The sequence below is a fragment of the Lepeophtheirus salmonis genome, chromosome 2, assembly GCF_016086655.4.
Source record: "Lepeophtheirus salmonis chromosome 2, UVic_Lsal_1.4, whole genome shotgun sequence".
Lineage (NCBI taxonomy): Eukaryota > Metazoa > Arthropoda > Copepoda > Siphonostomatoida > Caligidae > Lepeophtheirus > Lepeophtheirus salmonis.
This window is the reverse complement of record NC_052132.2, coordinates 37,605,258-37,627,059: the sequence shown is the minus strand read 5'-3', so window position 1 is coordinate 37,627,059 and position 21,802 is coordinate 37,605,258. Positions and strand designations below refer to the sequence as shown.

Here is a 21,802-nt window from a genome sequence, read left to right as displayed (position 1 = left end):
GTTTAATTATATCTTTGTTGAGTAGGATAATATTCCTTCTTTGTCCTATTAGAGGTGCTATTCCACTTTTTCTGATATATTAATTTTTATTCAAAGTATTCATTATAAATTTTGACCAAAACATATCTTCTTTTATGAAAAATAAATAGAAAAGAAAAGTCCGTTTTTGACCTCCCCCCTTAGTATACACCATTTCTACTTTCATCTCACAAATGGATTGATTGTTCTTCTTATCAGTGTTCTAAAAAATGATTGATTGAATTATAATCCGTTGATTCTAATTCAACCAATCAATGTTCAAGACATAGGCTAGAAGGATACGCATCACCAACATACAACAATATTTTGTAAATTTTATATGTTAATACCTAGTGCAATAGTGGTTATTCTTATTATGAAATTTAGAAATCAGGAAAATTGACGGGCTACCAATTCATGTAAGGTTTTTTTTGGAAAAAAATTAAGTGATATAATAAAATAACGTTCTGTTGAACTTTAATTAATTGAATTCGAATGATAAGGAGAGGTGAAATCAAATCCAGAGTTGTCAAACAATTAAATGTCATTACTCTAAAAATAATAATAATAAATGAAAGAATGTTTAGAAGTACAGCAGATTAGCTTTCAGGGTGTTTAATTAAATTATCTATGAGTATCTATGAGATGAAGGAAATAAACAGAAATCATACTCTGTATCTTGCAAGCACATAGGTAGTAATTTGCTCTAATTTCTAATTCTCAATTCTACTCTTAATCAAAAGAACTTACAATTCGAGGGCTGAGAGTCAAATTCTCGTAAGTCAAAAATTACAAATATTAGTATTATTACTTATATGTCATCATAGAAGTTTAATATTGAATGTTAACATTTAAAAAAAAACAAAGGAATTGAGACTGTTGAAGATTTTTCAGATCCATTTGATTATACAACACCATTATTCATAATGAAAAAATGTAGTTTCCAGGCTTAATTACGTTTGAGTTTCGATCATTTTACTCTCAATCTTCAAATTATAACTCTTTCACAAATCCTCAGTGCTTCGTGTTCCACACAGTAGGGATTATACGGGTACATTGTATAAGTTTGCCAGCTCTTTTTGTTTCTATCTCGAAATTGAAGACATCGACACTGGATAGTCGAAATTCAAACATTGCAACCTTCTAATTAGTGTTTTGTCAGTCCTTATTTAGGACTGAAGGCTGCAGTTCCGTCCTTTCCAGTCCTGTATAACATTCATAAAAACATAGAAAGTTCTGTTCTTGATGACGTCACACAACTTTATTTCTTCTTGTTTTAATCAGGCCAGTCCAGAGGACAGACAGTCTTAAGGAACGATCCCAATGACTGATAGGACTGGTCTGAACACTGGATTGGACCAAATAAATGCAGACTGACACAGTACTACGTTTAATAACGAGGAAATAACTTTGAAAAGTGGAGAATGTTTTATTAGAGTAGGAGGGAAGTATTCGCGACTTTTTTGATGTTTTTTTTTGAATGACAATAAAATTTTTGAAGGATAATGAGAGTAAATGGAAGGGGTCATTATGTAGAGGGGGTTGTGAGTTTATCCGTGGTCTGAGAAATGAGGCTGGAAGAGATCACATCTCATTCAGTAAAGCACCACGACTTTTTCTTCTTGTATCTACCATGAACCATTACAGTATAATTACAGAATCAACTTAATAAGTATGATGACGGAGCGTAATTCTATGTCATCAAATCCATTAAGCCCTGAAACATAAATTTACTATAAATATACACTACAAACTCCAATGATTGTCTAAACCTACGTGGAAACTTATTAGGGTAATTGTATTCGATTGACTTGAGATCCTTCTTCTCCTACTCAAAACAAATAGATGATATCCAATAAGTGGGAATCAATAAGATAAGGACTAAATATCAACTGATTTGTGGTATTTTTACTTTCCGATTTCGAAGAAAAGGCTGAGATTAGAGAGCTATGCTTTGTCTATTGATAAAAGTATGTATCATTTAGGGACATCTGATGTTACTAAATAGATAGATAATATTTATGTATAAGGTACCCAAGAACTTCACCATAACTTTTTTATCTCCTCTTTTCAACTTTTTCTTTTAATCTAAATCTTTCAGACATGTTGTTCCTCACTTTTACAACTTGGAAAAAACTTTTCATACATCTATATACAAATAAGTACCCGTGTGCATATCAATAAATGTTTCATAATGAAGGACTTTGATTCTAATTGAACAATCATCTCGCATCCTGACAATGATGTTAGTACTAAAATGCATGAGTACATTGATATGGCCTGATTACATACATTGGTCTCGTTAACGTGTTTTTATGGACTATTAAGTCGAGGAAATTAGAATTGTAAGGATGATGTTACATTGGATGATTAAGGGAAAAAGATCTTTTATGTATAGTATCAAGAGTATATTTTATTTATCCCCTAGTTGTTATTGTAGTGTGTATACAAATCACACAGGATTTACAACAAAGGATATTTTTTTGTTACTTCCGTATTTATGGTTTAATCAGAATAGGTCGTATCCAGGGCCGGTTTTAGCGTGAGCAAAGCCTGGTAGCAATTGGTGCATTTAAATCTGAACACTTTGAATTTTAATCTTTAACAAGATAAATATAATTTATTAATTAACATTAGCATTTCAACTAAATTAATACTATAAATAGTTGTGTGTCTGAGCTCTATAAATCAGATGGTGGCAGAAAGCTTGGTACCCACTGTGGATGTAGTCCTCTGACATTGCGTCCCAGTGCTTTGAGGGCCTCAATGTTTGGATGACGGACACTACAGGTCAAAATTTGTAGCTGAGAGGTTGGCATCAGGGATGTAGTGGGGTCAAAAATCTCAAAAAAAGTTCAAAGGACTTATCCAAAAGAGTATTACAGAGAATAAGATGGGATGTAAAAAGTGGCCACTCCAACCTCACAAGGCTCCTCCCCCCCACTTTTTGACTTTCTGGACAATCTGGTGTGAAACCCCGATATCTCTTGTAGTGCCCCTAACGGTGATATTAGAGACGCCTAACTGCCTGGAGTACACAAATGGAAATTCTTTGATCACGTTCGTCATTTTCTCACCGTGTACGTAACCTAGATAGCTTAGGTTTCTTTTGTTTTGTAAATGATTATTTATTCCTTAATAGCTCAAAATATTAGCTAATTTCAATCACTCAACGTTAATTAATTATTGAACTAGTAAGTGTTCATATTTTAATGGACCACCTGGTATAGAAATTTGGGGTTTTTTCGTTTTTATATGATTAAATTTTTCAAAAAAAATAATTTTTCTTTTTTAGAAATTAAAATTACTCTTTCTTCTTTTGTAGAACATTTTCCAAGTGCCTTTTTTTCCTAATATTTATCAAATTAAGCTTTTAACCAAGAAATATTTTGTTTTATCTTCAGAAAGATCTTTTTTTTTTTTTTTTTTTTTCAAAGGATCCATATTTCAAAAGTTTTTGTGGAAATCTTTATTTCATTTTATTTTCTATATTTAATGGTCTTTCAATAAAGATTCTTTCTTATTGTATAAATATGCCCTTCCCCATAAAATGTACCCTGGTCAAATCTCAATAAATTATTTTAAAGTGGGAGTCGGAGGGTCTAAAACTTTGAAAAGGCAGATTACATTTTTGAAGGGGCGTATATTTATGTTTATAATATCTAACATACATTTTTTACTGCTGACCTTGAAAATAGGGCACATAACCTATTATCATTATTAATATGAAGAGTTGTAAATTCTAAGTAATTTTGGTATGTAAAGAAACTAATTCAATGGACAAGGTAACCCTCACAAATGAACGAATGTTTAGAAGGAGAGGGGCTACAGGAAGGAAATAAACACCAATTCTATTCCGTACCTATTCCAATGTAGATATTCAATTCTGCTCTGAGTCCTACAAGGACTAACACAGAGACCTCCTCGAAAAAACCCTCAATTACTCTCTATCTTTCATGAGAACATGTATTTTATACTTAGATGTTATCGCTCCAAGAATAAGAATAACAGCTTTGAAGAATAAAATAAAATACACTGTCTAGCTCGTCAACTACAAAAATATTCACTCGTGATAATGCTTATAATTTACAACTCTAGCATTGCCATCTCTAGCTTACTATTCAAACGGCCCTCACTCAATAAGAATAATTTAACTTGTGGAAGATATTATTTATAAGTTCTTACTTTACAAATAATTGAATTAAGCCCACTCATCTCATTAAAGATCGATCAGTAAGTATGCAGTAAACATCTCCTAATTAATGTAAAATAGTATTAAGTATTAATAGTAGGCTCTGGGATTATTTCAACACAACAACGTTTTCTGAAGAAGACAGAACATAAATCTATTTCCCTTCTGTGTTTGTAATTGAAAATTGCATGGTTTCAATATCAACTAAAATAATACTTTTGAAAATGGTTTGTTGAGTGGAAGCCGAGCCAAGTAAGTTTTTTATTTTCCTCAAATATTAAAAAGCCTGTGCCAAATACCAATAGCTATTTTATGCTTTTATTTATTTCAACCAGCGGCGATAAACAAAGCCTATGAAAATGCACTTATATTTAGTATTTGTAAAATATAAAAAGTATCATTCTGAATAGAAGTCATGCATTTAAAATTCAAATATTAAAATTGCCAAAATAACGTGACAGTGCAAAGAAAAAAACCCAACAATGATCCACAAATGTAAATAATCTATTTCTATATATATACGTGTCAAAAACAAAAAAAGAAGTAATTAAAAATCGATCAAGGTCGCCCTCACTTTCTTGACGAAAGCAAAAAAGTATTGTATTTAGACTAGTCGATCTGTAATCAAAACTATGCTTCAAAATGTCAATCCTAGGTCTTGTGAGCAGAGAGTCTCGTTTTATATAATTATCTTTTTATAATTAAAATTTACAGAATCAGAATACAGAATTATCAAAAAAATTAAATTACTTCTTCTAAAATAGTTATTTTTTACAAAATGCTAAATTTTAAAGAATAAACATTTTTTTAAAGTATTCATTAAGAATTTTCTATAAAATTGAATTTTTCTTTACATTTTTTTTCAATGTTAGAAAATGACAGAGCGCTCCAAACGACGTTTAACCTTTTTATCTGTCAGACACAACCTAACAATGCCAAGGTGGTGGATATTGGTACCAACATATAGTAAAATAAATTTGAGAACTGAATTCAAAATTAGTAGATAACAGTTTCTTTTTTTATCAGAGTAGTATGTATTAGGGATGGAACTGTACAATATTGAACAGTACTACCATCACGTTACGGAATGGATGATTCTACAATACAATACGGCATTCTTTATAAATTATTTATTTATTCATAGAAGTTATACTCTATCCTTTAGATTAATACTTGATTACTATTTTCAAAATCTTGCATTTATTTAGTTATTATGTATTTGATATCATTTCTTCTATTTTTTATATAAAATGAATTACTTTATTTTTATGACCATCAATTACATAGTTAATTTATAAGCTTGTACTAGACTGTCTCGTTTTTAGATAAATTTCGGTTTATCAGTTAAAGATATAATGCACCTTACCAAATCATTGAACAAATCTTAGACCCATTAAATTAATAAGATTAATTACCATACTTTAAACTGATAAACCGAATGTCAAATAATTTTTTTTTTTCGACAAATACACCATACTTTGGACAAATACGACTAAAAATGAAAAACTTCGACTCAAAAATCCTTTTTTTTTTCAAATTAAAATGGCTTGTATCACTCCCCAAATGGCTTCAGAGGTCTCCATCTTTTGTAAAGCAACTGTACCCAGCTGAAAATACTTGTACGAAAAAAATAATATTAACACGAAAAGAGGGGAGTTTATATGTCATATTCCGTACCGCGAAATGTGAGTGCTGAGCTTCGGCACGTACTGCATCTTGAATTTTGCAGACTGCTCCAGTCTTAATATGCTTGTAATGTATGAATCAATATCTAGATACTTATTGGTTTGATGTTTACGTTTATACTTTTGTCTTGAGGCTATAGTAGAAGACAAATAGCTAAACAGATTTGAAGCTATCAAAATTATAATATCAGTTCAATTCCTCCTTAAGTAATGTTTATATTGAAAATAGGATTAACTACTTTATTGTAACTTAATTGCCTTTTATTTGAACTACCATTTAGTTTGTAATATGTGTACATGCGCATGACAATGTCCCACAAAAAAAAATTAACTCAACTACGCAAACTTTAATTTTTTCATTTCACTGCTAGAAAAAGGGTATCAACTTGAGTTTAAACGTTAACTATGATTTGACATAGAGGGGGGAGGGGAGGGGGAGATGGTTTTTCATACTTAAATGCAAATTATAGAAAAAGTATTTATGATAAGTGTTATTTTATTTATTAATGTTTTATTAAATACATTTAAATTTGTTGTATTAAAATTTATTACCCGGATCATCATTTTCAAGTAATTAAAAAAAAGCCTGCAAGACTCCTTCATAGTATCAAAAATATTTATTTTATTCATTTTGAGGGTATTTCAAACATATTTCAATTTTTATAACTGCTCGAATATTGGAACATTTTAATAATTTAATCAAATCATAAATAAATTAAATCAAGTCAACCCGGGACACTACATATATTTTTAATACTTTAAGGGAGTCATGCACAGTTGAATTTCTTGACGTTTAGTTCAATTACTCGGATATTAATCAGATTAGACGTACCTATGGACATTTTTGACTAAAGGGCTTATCAATTAAATAAAATTTATGAAGAGTACTTTTTCCATAATTTGCATGAAAGAATGAAATGTTCCGATCTTCCATACACTCATGTCTTCGTGAAAGTGTAATCTCAACTCGGCATCTATTATCCTTGTTCTAGATAGAGAGAAAATCATAATTGTATAGTGGATATGAAAAAAAAAAAAAATAGATGGGATTTATTTTAGATTTTGAAGAAAAAAAACTATTTTATATGCCTTGGGATATTTTAACATGCATGCTTGAAAATATAGATTCAAATCCTCTCAAAAATAAAATTCTAAGATCAAACTATGGATTGCTAAGCTGATAAATGTCACATATAGTACAAAATCAAAATGTATAATTTATCCATCAAACAATCAGTTTCTTTTTTTTTTTTTTTTGCTGACAGATTAAACTCATACTTTCAATGTAGTTTAATAGGGTTCATTTCGTTTACTTGGTTGTTCATTAAATAGGATCTGCGCCATCTTGAATGTTTTGTTATTTTGTGTATGAAAAATAAAAAGTTTTTAATCTAATTCATTTGGAATTCAGTCCTATTGTGGGAGTATCAAAGGATACACAAGAACGTGTTAATAAACTTTGATCTCTTTTTTCGATTATTTTTTACCATCTGTACACTTCCATTGTTATCATCCAACTTTTTCATCTTTTTTTCACCCACACAACTTCACATAGTAATGATGATATTTTGAACTTTGTAGACAAAGTAAATAATAGAACAAAAGTTATCCCACAAATAAAAATAAAAGTATTTATTGGTCAGCTGTCAATTTTAATTTGTGTTCTGAAACTTGATTGGTCTAACTCGAATTAGCTCTATGTTAAGTTGTAAAAACTACATACTAGAAAAAGGGAAAAATTCCTTATATTGCAAGTTCAAGTTGCATCTCAAGTTCAGGAGCATATTTTCGTCAAGTCTAGTTAAAAATCCTCTGAAATGTTAAGATACTTAAAATAATACTTTGTATCCAGGAAAAAAGTTGACATTACTTTCGAATCCAATTTGAATTGCTAGTCTCGGTTCCACCTTTTTTATTTACTATTAACAAACGAATAATTCTAAAGTTGGGAAGAATCAACTAACAATCAACTGATTTAAATACCATTTTTTAATTTCTCTGTTTGGAGGAAAGGTTGAAAGTTGTAATAAAGATTGTTATGTGCTTTATTAACTCCTGATGAACCATTATCCCACTATTAATATAAAAAGTTAGAGATTAATTTTTGTTAACTATCAACTTTTACTTCTTGTGTCTTGTATTAGTGTTCTGAACGTTGATTGGTTAAACTGGAAATAGTACTTGTTAATGTGTGAACAATTCCTAATATTAAATAAAGAAATAGGAAACATTGGTTTTAGTACTTTTTTATGATGATTTTATAGAGGAAAGGTTACGTGATATAATACCATATTGAACCCCAACTATGTACTACTCAATATCGAATAGTTCAATAGGTGGGGATCCTGTGAGTACTAGACAAATTATAAACTGATTTTGGACCTTTTCTTTTATAATCTAATAGAAAATGTTGAAAGATGTGAATAAAAAGATGCATTTTGTCTATTGATAAAAATATTGCCTTTTGTTTAAATAACTTTCAAGTGCAAGTTAAATCTCGAGCCTTAATATATTTATACCTACTCTGATACTTTAATATTTTAAGTAATAAATAAAAAATACCATTTTGCTATCAGGAACGTCCACAGGATTATATTTTTAAGGAGGGAAGGGCTTGGTTTTGGATTTTTTTTTTGAAAAAAATTTGAAAAATTAATTTGCAAGTAAAATCTTAAAAAAATCTACAACTATATACATAAATTTATATTTTTTGGAGATAAATTTCCAAAGTCCACAGCTGTTTAGAAAAAATGCATTTTTTTGCATACAAAATTTAAAAAGGTAAATTTTTGGTAAAAAAATTAAATTTCTATATATTTTTTTTAAATTGAAAAATTTGTTCGAAAAAAATTTTAAAATTAAATTAAATTTCAAAGGTTATATTTTCTTGTATAAAGTAAAAATTCCTTAATTTGGAGGGGGGGGCTATTTATTCAAAACTTAGAATAGTAATAATTAGATTTATACCCCTAATAAATAAGAATCGAATTCGCAAATTAATTTTTTTTCTCGATACCAATTCTTATTCCGGAAAAAAAAACGATTCTCCGATTTCGGAGGCTGATTAATCGTCCCATCACTAAAGTTTAATAATTTGAGTCCCATTTTTTTAATAAGAGGTTGAGAGATGTTCATAGTTAAGATTGTTGTCTGCCTTATTTATGCTCTGACCCTTTCCTCTACTAACATACAAATTAACAGAGTACTTTTTGTTTGCTTTGCCAATCTTTTACAGTGATTGTCTTATTTTTATTCATTATCGTTTTTGAAGAGGAAAGGTTGCTAGATACAACAAAGATAACGAAGGAGAAAACTAACCAAATAATAAGAAAAATCCCAGGTTTTTAGAATACAATATATAAAAGTACAATATCATATCATATAAAAATGTTCTTATCAATTAATGTCTTGTTCTCCTCCTATAAAAAATACCTACATATTTTACTCATTCGTTTCCCTTCCTTCCAAATACAAAAAATAAGTCTATTCTATTTTACAGAAAAAAATATATACAGGTATTATATATATAATATTTTGAAGAGCTATTCTTGCATAAAAAATTTACCTTAATTGATCAAAGAAAATAATATATAAGAGAAAATATAAAATTGTAATATAAATACAAATTTATATTCTGGAGATATATTGTGTAACCTAAAACTCGAACAATATATATGGTGAATCCATAAAATTTGGGCGATTTTAAGTAACTTTAGATTTATGAGCTGTAATTTCCCTCCGGCTAAAACTTAGATTTAATGTTGTTATTTAAGCTTTAGAGCACAAAAATGAACATTACTACTACCATCCACAGACATAGGTTTGGACTTAAGTGCCTTCACAAACTTAATAAAATTTTCTGTCTCACATTTACAAAGTTTCCATCTCTACTGATGCTTAGATTCTCATATGCAATGATGAAAATCTACATTAGAATGGGCAATTAAAAAAGGCAAACACAAAAATCAACATGGCCACCCTAAAAGTGTTTTACAGGAGAGAAAGAATAAAGCTCATGAAGTTCCATTCGATCAGTTCTCTTTGACAAGAGAAGAAGGAGAAAAGTATAGTAACAAGGACATCCCCCATTTACCCAATGTCGATCCCCAATTCTACTCTACGTCCAACTAGGACTTACAATTATAAATCGGCAACAAATCCTCAGAGTTACGTTCTATCCTTTATGAGCAGACACAAATGTTCAAACAGGTTTTGAATATAATTCTATAAAGGAATAATGAGTAAATTAAACTAATGTAAAATTATTTTTAAAATTTCAAAAATGTTTTGATTGCTTCTGTATCTTGTTCCAAATACGAGAATTTTCTTCATTTTTCAAGCTAAAAAAAGTGAAGCTAATCTTTGGATCATTATAAATTATTTAAAGTAATGAGGAAGATAATAGTTGATATTATTAAAAAGTATCCCATCTTGTATTTCTTTTAAACCCTATTTAAAAAAAAAAAAAAAATGCATCGTCAAGGTTTTTGTTCGATTGTATATTTCTTACCATTAGCGATTAATGTAAGGTATGGTACCTCACTTTTTACTGTCATTTATTGTCAAAGAAAGAAACACTTTTGTTCCATCCTTTAATTTCTTAAAATATTGGCAAATTATATAGTCTGCTTTGCAACGCTGATAATAATGAATATACAGTTGCCAAAAATGCCATGTCTGGACTTTTTATTTGATTTTGTCCAATGAACCAAAAAGTTTATTTCAAAAAAGAATTCACGGATTAATTGATTATTAGTTTTTTTTAAAATAAATGTCCTACATCAACTCCTATTGGTTATGTCCGAATTCGAGCCAAGAAATTATTAAATTACTTCTCATCATCTCATACATGAACTAAAAAGCCATACATACATATTTTCCGGGGTTTCCCATTCTCTGCTGAATGTTTTTTTTAGCAAAATCCTATTTTTTGGGATCTCATAAAATTTTAGGATGAGATAGTAAGCAACAAATAGAGTGAAATTAAAAAAAAAATTATATATTTCAACAAAACAAAAAATAATTTTTTAATTAGTCTAGAAAGGTCTATACAATTATTAGATCATTTTCACATTAGAATGTGTAATTAATAGGTTAGATATATGTGTTTCTTTTGGGATTATATTTTGCCGATCTACTTAGCCCTTCATTTGTATTTGCTCATAAATGGTTTAAAACTTTATCCAAAAAAAACCTTTTAATTTTCATTCATCTATTTATTTAATGAAATACGAAAAGAAAGTTTTTGTTACAAGTAGGAAATAATAATCTATTGAACAGGCTAAAAACAGGTGAAATCCCATAAAATTAGCATTTTGCATGTGAAACTCAATGTTAAAAAATATGACACTTTGAAAATGATCAAATTCTACTCCAAAATTACTAAAACTGTTATATTAATAATAAATAAATATTAAACATAACGTCTTATCTTATTCAATTTGTAAATAAGTCATAATTACCTGTATAACCCGTCGTACTCAAGATCGTATATACAGACAAGTTGCGCTGTGCTGCCATGACGAATGTAGGATGGAATGAGTATATCCAAAATGATGATAGTTTCTCCTAATTAAATAAATATTTGCGTTTATGAGGACAATTCAATTTTTGCAGTATTATATATATATATTTTTTTTTTTTTTGGGGGGGGGGGGCAGGGTTTTTGAAATTAAAAAAAAAAAAAATCTTTAATATGATTTTTTTAACAAAGTTCATAGCCGTTCAGAGAAAATTAATTTTTTGCTAAAAAAATTTCGAAAATTCAATTTTAGAATTTTACATTTCTTGGTAAAAATTTCAAAAGTTCAATTTTATAATTTTACGTTTTTCTTAAATTAATAGCTATTTATAAAAATTAGAATTTTTTGGAAAAAATTTGAAAAATTAAATTTAGAATATTAAATTTTTAGGAAAAAAATTTCAAAAATTTAAAGTTATTTGCAATAAATTTCAAATATTATATTTTTTACTATAATGCATAATTTGGCCGAATGACGGGAAAAAATTTAATTGTTCCTCCAGCCAACCTTGCAGATGACCCTGTTGTTTGATGTTCATATTATCTAGGCAGAGGCACAGTACCAAAACTATAAAACATGTGACCATCTGCCCTTCAAATTTAGTTCACTGTAAGAGTACTTTTTCCCCTGCGAGTAAAAATGATATAGTAGTTCGCTCATCTGTGGTATACATTGTTGAACTGGTCTAACATAGGACTCCCATGAATCATTTATTAATTATGTCCTTTCAGCTGTTCAACATAAACTCTTTCAGGATACCTGACAGCTGAAGTTTAAAGTAGGAAGTGTGTAGCTAGAACTTATTATTATACGTTCTAGCTATCATGTATTATTTTTCTTTGTTTTTATATTATTCAATACTAGCTATGAGTGAAGAATACCTGTAAAGATAGTTAAGACTGTAGACTTAAATCGTAAACAAGATTAGAACGATAAAAATAAAGACAATCTAAAACTAGCGGTAGGTCAGAATCAAGATACTTGCAGAGGAAAAAGATATCTTGTAGAAAAGGAAATCTACTTCAGCTAACAGACATCTTTTCTCAGTTTGTTTTATAGGTTTTGTCAGAACCAAATTTTGATGTTCTCCAAAAAGAGAACCCAATGGCTCCTTGGTCCCCATGTTCTGGTACCTTACTATCTATGTAAAGCTAGTACATACCTGGTTGATCAATTTGTAGCATAAAAAATGCAAAAATTATGTGAAATGATGATAGCATGACGTTTTCCTCATTATTAGTGTCCAATGCCTTTATTCAATTATGGCGTTCCTGAAAAGTAATTTTTGAATAATTATAAATTGTGATAAGGTGATTAATTTGGAACATAATTCATAACTGTTATTTGTAATTGAATGCTTGGTCTGGAAAAAGAAAAAAAAGACAAAGAAGGGGAATAACATTTTCAATATGAGTGACATAATATATTGCTTATGTATGTATATCTCTAAATATACTCCTTTCTTCTAAATAACAACCCCTCCCTTTTGTATCTTACAGTAAGCCCCAATACCTCATGCATATCGATAGTTAAAACTAGAGGACTTGAACTTTTCTGGCTCGAACCCATTTTACACAAAATTTAAATGCATTTATATTTTATTTAAAAGTATCCCATTCCTTCTATACCTGCTCACTAATAACTTTGAAACTTAAATAGGTAGGCATGAATTAGTGATGCACGGATTACCTACGGGTAAGGTCGGGCTTTGTATTGTCAACCCAAGAATTTCAAAAAAAGTCAGCTCGTTCATCACTTAGTAGTTAAGTTCTTAAATCCTCTTAATTTCTTACTACTTTACAAAAGGGTCTTCGTTCCAGGGCTCTCAAGTCTTACAGAATAAGCTAAATCTCATGCCTTTATGCTACACAACGTATTTTTTAAACGAAGAAGAGGTTGCCTTTGATGTTGGTAGACTTTGTAAACTAAACTTTTAGTTAAATTTATAGACCCTACCCATTAGATTTATCGTTGTTTGGGGATTTGCGGAATATGATTTCATAGTTATACTTTGCCTCTTTGCCGATACTCCAGCAAAAATAGATCAAAAGATACAACAACAAACGGTACCAATAATTGGGAAGGCTCTATAGGGCAATGGAGAGTAGTTCTACTTTGCCCATTGCCTCACCAAAAATCGACCTATTCAATTAATATGTTTACGATACGATTACAGGACAAGAAAAGATGTATAACATGTTTCATCAAATTTTTTCTACAGAAGTCAAATTAGATAAATGTTGCCGTCGGGTCAAATTACAAAATTTCTAATACTGAATCCGTGGGCTTCAAAAAAGACAACCCGTAGATCACAAGTATGAACGTATAGTTTAATTTGCTTCAGAAAACTTAGCTTTAGACATAAATTAAGATTGAGTGTTTAACCATGAATATATATCTCTTTAAACACAAAGCCATTGTTATCCACTCAATTTTTTTAAATATAACAATTGTGAAAAGACGCCCATTCAATTACTAACATAAATATCCTGATAAAATATAACAAGGCATTATGATTTATGGACAGAATTATAATCTGTATATATTTATTTTTTTATTGTCAAGATTTATTTATTTTGAAACATGTAGATGCATTTTTGATTTACATCTTGGGACTTGATGTAGTACAATAGAAGGTAGCTACATAGTGTTGAGTTTCGGTCTTGATCCGGTTTCTGGTCATTTTTTGATTGAAAAAAAAAAAAAAAAAACAATGACGCAATAAGAAAAGAATTTTTTTCTACAAGGAAATTTGGTTCAACACAGTCTTAATTTCGGTCCAGACAAAAAAACAAAACAAAAAAAACTTTCTTGGATCAAGTCTAAGCACGAGGTGTGTTTCATAAAAACACTCTAACGGTAGCGATTCCCAACTTTTTTATCACTGCCGAGTTCCAACCCTTATTTTTTGGGGTTGGTTGTTTGAAGTTTTTTTTTCTTCGAATGTGAAAGATTTTATAGAAAGTACAATTTTTGATGACACTTTTCTCAGAAATTATTTGTTGATGACCTCGTGGACCCCTTTATTACTCACTGTGGAGCCTGGTAGGGAATTACAGCTCTAAGTACAAGCATATCAACAGATAAAATAAATTATTACATCAAATCATGTTAGGCTTGTTTGTTCATCTTTTGTCTAACTTCATTGTTAGAAATGGGATTTATGTGAATGTAAAATGAAATTTTTATTCTTTTCTTTTTAAATTAAATTCTTAGTATTTTTTTAATCAAACAAGGTTGTGTGAATGAATGCAGATATTTTAAATATTTGTCCTTTTGTTTCATTGTCAATTCTTCTCTTTTGTGAAATAGTTTTACAATTGTAAGTCTGCGTAACTACTCAGACACTATTATAAACAAATACCCTCCCGGCACTTGCAAATACATTCCAATACCGCTGCTTCAGAACAATTAGCTTTTGAAAATAAACAGTGTACTCTCCTTTAAGCCATTTCATTAGTTGACTCTTTATGGCTTAAAAGCAGCTGTTATTGTGAATCATGTACTCATTAAAGGTATAATTTTTGTTACTGAATATCAACAAGAACTGTAATTCAATAAATAATTTATAATATCCATATGGAAAGACATATATTCTTTCTGTACAATAATACCAAAATAATAAATTCGCCCTTAATAATTAACAGTTGGCAACAAGAAAAAGGCGGAATGCTTGCTACCATATGTTTTTTTCAATTGTTCCATTTTATTTTTTCTCGAGGTTGCGAGAAAAAAAGGATCAACTTGAAGCTTAAGTAATATAGTTGCTATGAAGAAAGGGAGTTTGCGACTGATAATTTATACTTCGATATTATCATCACAATCAGTCAGTTGTATAATAAAAAAGTATATAGCTATTCACAGTAAACTTGTGGTTTTCAAAGTCAAGAACATATTGTTGATACTTCTTTGAAAAAATAAAAAAACAAAGGCGTTAACATACATAGAACTGCCATATGCCAGTATAGTCATAAAAGAGAAGAAAAATGAATGATCTACAAGTTATCATAGGTGATGTGTTGAGTGATTTAAAATATGTATTGTTCCGATAATTTTAAGGTCGACTTATGTACGCACACTACATCCGCCTGTAATTTGATACTTCACAAATATAGATTCATATATTTCTTGTACAATCATAAACAAGCCATAATAATAAATTTTCATAAAATTATTATTTTTTTCTCTAAGAACATCTGTTATATCAACTTAACCAAAATTACACCCTACACAAGTTCACAGTTTTTTTTTTTCGTGTTTGTAAATAAATAAAATGTTTTTCAAAAACTTATAACTGCTTATGAATATAATAAGTTTAAAGGAGACACTATTCTATTTTTTTTTACAGAAACAAAAGTCAAGGATGAGCTATTTTAGTCAATCTCCTTGTCAATACTAAATGTCATCTTATAGAAACCTGGAACTCGACGCTATTTTGTTCTGGAAGAAGCGTCGAAAAGTGATATAGTGAATTTCCGAGTCAATTGTCACACAAACACAAAGTAAAAGGATTCTACCAAAGCCCTAATTGTATTTTGTTTACAAAAGTAACATGAGGTGGATCGAATTATGAAGTTTTGCAATTTTTGTTTTCTGTACCGAAGCAAAAGTTGACTTTGAGTTAAACTAAATCACTCCTTTTGCATGTTTTAGTATTAATACAGTACAAGTCCAGAACGAAACACTAATTCGTTTCCGTAGAAACTTTGAGAAGCTATATAATTGAGTTCCGGAAATTGTTCATTTTAATGTCTACGTGAAAGATATGACTGAAAATCTAATTTAATTTTGTGATTTCATTGATTTTTTTCGAATTTTCAGGCAAATTAGCTTTCCCACCATTTTGAGTCGAGTACTGAGACAATAAAGTTCCGAAAGTATACTAAGGGTTGTAAATCTTAAGTACTTTTGGTATTTGAAAAAATAAACTACATTGAGTTCAACAAGGACTTACGCGTATACCTCCTCAGAATTCTTCTCTGTCATTCAAGAGTATACACACCCATAGCTACTCAATATTGTTATCTCTTCAAGGATTAAAGAATAATAATAACTAATGATGTAAGTCCTGTAAAATTTTTAACTGGCCTGTTTTTTTTTCGGAATTGGTAATCTGAAGAATAAATTTTATTTTCCTTAGCAGTTGTTATTATTATTTAATTCCTGAGAAGTGAACTTTCCTAAATATATTCAATACTTGATTGTACATTCGCGTGCTCATAAAAGTAAACCTGAGGATTTGGTTGCAGAGTTATAATTGTAAGTACTTGTTGGACTCAGAGTAGAATCGGGGATCGGCATAAGAGTAATTCTTGACAATGTTCTTATTTATTTCCCTCTCCTCTTGTCACAGCAGATTTTGGCTGATTTCTTCTCAAAAAATTCCTCAAATTTTCACGGTTACAATGTTGATTTTCAGGTTTTTTTTAACATACCCATTGTACACAGAACTTTCATCACTGATTACAACAAGTCTAGAAAATAAAACACTATTCAGTTAGCCAAAAACTAAAAACTCGTACACTAAAAAGGGTATAGGATTTACAAACCTAGTTATACTGTATGTATGTAATTTTTGGATATATGACCTTGATATATGAATTGATCTTTCCTTTATATGTATGTATACATACTACATCAATTAACTAATGCAGTTAGATTGAAAAAGCACTTTAAATCTATATACTTTGATTAGAGATAAATGTCATTGAATGAAATAGGAATTTATACACATTGGTATATCGTAAGTAAAAATATGTACAAAAAAACCTATTTTAAAAGTCGATATGAAGGGTGACTTGCTTAGTAAACAAAATGAGATTAATAATCATATTAAATAGAACAACAGCAAATAACAAACATACTCATTCTTTTTCAATAAATATGGTTTTATATGTGTGAATCTCTTCATATCAAGGGTCCATTGATATCTGAACACTTTGAATTTTAAACTTCAACCAAATATAATTATTCATTAATTAAGAATGTAATTGCAACAAAATTAAGCTTATAAATAATCATTAATGTAACCGTCCATAGCGGCGGTTGTAGGCCTTCCCCTCAACATGTACCCCAAAGGTGTAGTTGAGGGGGTAGTATTAGGGTTGTAGGGGGCCAAATGTTTCAAAAAAGATTTCAGAAGGCTCATTCTAAAGAGTCTTACAACGGGGAAGATGGGGTTCCTTCATTGGTGGTGTCAAAAGTGGTCTCTTCACCCTCACAAGGCTCTTTCGAACCACTTTTTTTGATAGATCTCAGGACAGTCTAACGTTACACTATGATATCTCTTACATGGGCCCTCATGGACTTGATGGGATTGCCCTGTGCTGTATTCTTTAACATCAAACCTTTATATTTCAATAAATACGACTAATTCTATGCATTAAATTATTTTGTTTGATCTATACTTTCATTCTGATGCTACTAGAAATCAATATTTCACTTTATAGTCTAATAAAGTAATTTTTCGTTTATATATTAGGTTCTTTTTGTTTAATTTATGCTTTCTTTCATAAATATAAAGTTTGAGTTAGTTACATCAACTTCAAAGTAAATTATGGCTAAAGTAAAACCTGCTACTAGAAGCATTTCGCAAATTCCCTATTCAGGCCAACCTGTTTCTGTGATTACCTTAACAACAATTGGTCAAATTTTGAAATATTTTCATTATATAAAACATGTTTCATGACTCTATAATCAAATACTAGGCAAGGGAATTTGAGATATAAAACACAGGAGAACACATGCATCAATAAATCCAAAGAAGTAAAATACTATTTCAGAGAAGTAACATCCAAGTCTTCATGGGGAAGAACAATTAACTTGTATTCAAAAATGATTTTAAATTACGAGGGATTGAAAGTTTTGCAATTGGAGACTCTTTAAATGAAAAAATATTGACTATCCTTGTAATTGAAAGAGCAACTGGTGAACTACAGGCTAAAACTGCATGTAATCCTATAAACGAGTGGAATATTTAAAAAAAATGTATTCGCTATCTCTTCTGATACACCAATATTAAAGAATGGAGTTCATAAAGAATAATTTCTTCTTATTGAAATAGCTCTAGAAAAACTTCTTATTCATTTCGCCTGTATGGATCATATTGGATAATTAATAATTAAATCCGTTTGTAAGTTTACTATGTAAGAATACAAGTCCAGTATACCCGGTGTTTGTGGAGCTTTCAAAAAATAGGATGAAACAAATAAAGAATCTGTGAAAACTTCCGATATTAAAGAAGATTCAGTTTTGAGCATCACAGGAGGATCAAGCCAAGGAGTTAGATAATTTATTACTTAAGAATAATAATTATCCCAAGATGATGTCAACTTTATGCAAGTAAAACAGTTTTACTGGTTAAGATAGCTTTATTGGGCGATGAAGTTGACAATGATACCAAGCAATCAAGGACTTCAAAGCAGAAAATGTTGAATTACCCGCATTGATAGGACCACAGTCATGGAACGTATTTTTAAATATTGGGTATAGAGCATAGCTGGTAGAAAAATCCAAAAGAAAAAAGGAGTGATTATTCTAATTTTAATGATATGAAAGAAATTATTACAAATCTCCATGTAGATAATGATAGTGCCGAAAGAGAAATTAAATTAATAACTGACAAAATTAAATTAGTCAAAAGTTCAAAAGCTATAATTTTCCAATAATTATAGTCTTTTCAATACCTTATTTATGCAAAACATATAAAACGAATGATTAAATCAAACATAAATAAATAGAGAAAAAGATTAAAATAAAAGAGTAAAAAAATATATAGACAAAAAAAACAACCTTAGATAATCAATAGATCTTGACGTGGGTTTAGGACTTGAAACAAACAATTTGCAAAAATTGGTTTATCCTTATATACTTAAGACCATTTTTGTCCAAAAAATGTAAAAAAACCTATTTTATGTCTCAAATTTCATTGGCTGACGGATGGCTGAATTCTACATGTTTTCATATAAATTTTATGTTGAAAGATAGGTTTAGGTAAGCCTCACAATAGAACAGCACAGGTTGCATGATACAAAAACATTTTGTTTTTTTTTGGGACCCCTAATTTAACAACAGTCATTATAATTATTACCAAGTATGTTATTTGATGCTATAATTTAATTTTAATCTATTGCAATGATTTATTTATTAAGCAGGCTTGGATATTGAGTTGAAAATGAGCACCTTAAGGGGAAAATATTTGAACGACGTTTATTTAGGCGTTGATTTCATCGCTCATTATAATATTGTTCTCCTAATATATTTTTCCTTAGGGCCAGGGATAAAAGCAAGGGGAGAACGACAAACATATTGCCCCAATTTTATTAGTTAAAAAAACTTTTTGTCCCATAGGGGTGCTGAGGGTATTGTTAATTACACAATTAATCTACCAATCCATGTGAATTTTGTAAAAAAAAAAAAAAAATCATACGTCACGAGGATAAATGATGAATTAACGTTATCAGTGTTACCTCAAAATGGATGTCATTTTGGATTTTTTTTTCCCCGTAGAAAAATTAATTTTGACATAAGTGGATCACATGGTTTTCATCTTGTCAAAAAACAGAATGAGCAAATTAATGAAAAAAAAAAAAAATGAACGAATGGGCTGCTGAACGGATGAAATGGTTCAAGCCTGATGTTAAAGAGTATGACAATGCACATTTGAACCAAATACTGAGCTACGTAATACTTATTATTTAAAAATCTGTATTCAAAAGTCAAAAATTATATCATTAATATTAATGATACCTGAAATATTTCAATACTAGCTTGAGTTCACGACATTGCTCGAAATTATTTCTTAAGTTTAAAACACAAAAAATATTTCAACACGTTTGTTACCCACGTTCATTGTGTAGTCAATTTGAAAAATTTCATCCTTTTTATATTTAGGAATAATTAGGTCCAAGTTTAAATTGATCAAGTATTATAAAGATATATAAACCCTTTTAACTAGCAACTCTTGAACGTGTAACTGACCATTATAAAAACATGTTTGATAATCCACACTAACAACTCGAAATGTCAAAACTTGTACCATATTAATGCTCATAGAAAAACTCAACCTCGCAATAAACTGAAGTCTCTTAAAATAAATTTGTGTATTTGAAAGTCACAATGATATATTTGGGATTAAAACATCTTCTTCACAAAGATTGCTGGTAATGATGTTTGCTTCTAACACATTAAATATAATATTTTTTGCAAATTATCTTGTACCAAGTTTGTGATCATTTATATTTTTTAGCAAAATTATTGAAACTCAAACGTTTAATGTGGAGGCATTTCATGGAGCTACAGAAAGTCATACAATATTTTGTTTGGTATCCTAAGTCATTTGTATCCATAAACTCGTCAACATATTCTTATGTTTTTAAGAACTTGTGTATTTGATCCAAATGATTTTCGTTGATTTGATTAAATTCTTGATTCCTTGGTGCTAGAATTATTTTTCATTGTGAACATTTAATGTCTTTGTAGCTTTGAGCAAAAAGAGGGAATAACTATTCTTGAAGTTTTGCTTAACAAGAACAGTTATTTCTGTAATATAATTTCATCATCCCGTTGTGTATATTGTTTTTTAACTGGACATGTTGAGCTCCATCTTACATTAATATTTTTTAGATCAAGTACTCGCTAACACTTAAAAATTAAACGTCGACGAACATCCAAGCTATTTTTTATTAATGCAGAATGAAGAATGATCGTTCTTGACATATATTGGTTTGTCAACAAAGTGAAGGAGAGTGGCGTAGTCTTGCGGTAAAATAATAGATTTCTTTGAATGATAATAATAATTTAACTAAAATTTAAGTGCATCTTACTCACATAGAGGACACTGTGAAAATTGTTCAATGGGTGCACCATGTTTTTAGACAACTGGTTGAACAACAACCTTGCAGATGGTATATTTTTTTAGTTTGCTTATGTTCTATTCTATTATCCTAAATACAAGTAGACTTTAGAAGCTTGATTTCACTTTTTATTTATAACTTGTGTAAAATTTGTCTTCTTGGATATTTGAGCATAAATGTGAATCGTTCATGATGTTTGAATGTATGAGCGGAACAATGGAAACATTCAACGCGGAAAAAATCATTAAACAGCGTGCATTTAGTCGTTTAATTCTTTGTTTCTTTATTATAATTATCTACAGACAACTTTAACACAAAGCTCAAACCAAGTTGCAAAACAATGCCTACGTGATGATACACTTTCAGCATTCATAGTAGACAAAAATTATTATTGTAGCCATCAAAATTTGGATAAAATAACTAACCACAATACCTCAATAAGCTCGCATAAAGGTGAATTCTGCGAAAAAAAGAGCAAATACCTTACGTCAAATAATTAAGTGACTTCATTTGTGATACCTCAAATGGACA

At 29.6% G+C, this 21,802-nt stretch overlaps 1 protein-coding gene across 2 annotated transcripts in view; it reads right to left on the bottom strand.

Annotated features, from left to right (window-relative positions):
• Positions 1 to 21,802, bottom strand: part of LOC121113802 (uncharacterized) — a 138,217-nt gene that overhangs the window by 31,341 nt on the left and 85,074 nt on the right. For both annotated transcript variants that reach the window (XM_040707664.2, XM_071886812.1), the window contains 2 exons: positions 12,580 to 12,688; positions 11,358 to 11,463 (listed from right to left, as the gene is read on the bottom strand). In XM_040707664.2, the coding sequence (XP_040563598.1) occupies positions 11,358 to 11,463; positions 12,580 to 12,637 (164 nt within the window). In that variant the 5' untranslated portion in view covers positions 12,638 to 12,688. The remainder of the gene's footprint in view (positions 1 to 11,357; positions 11,464 to 12,579; positions 12,689 to 21,802) is intronic.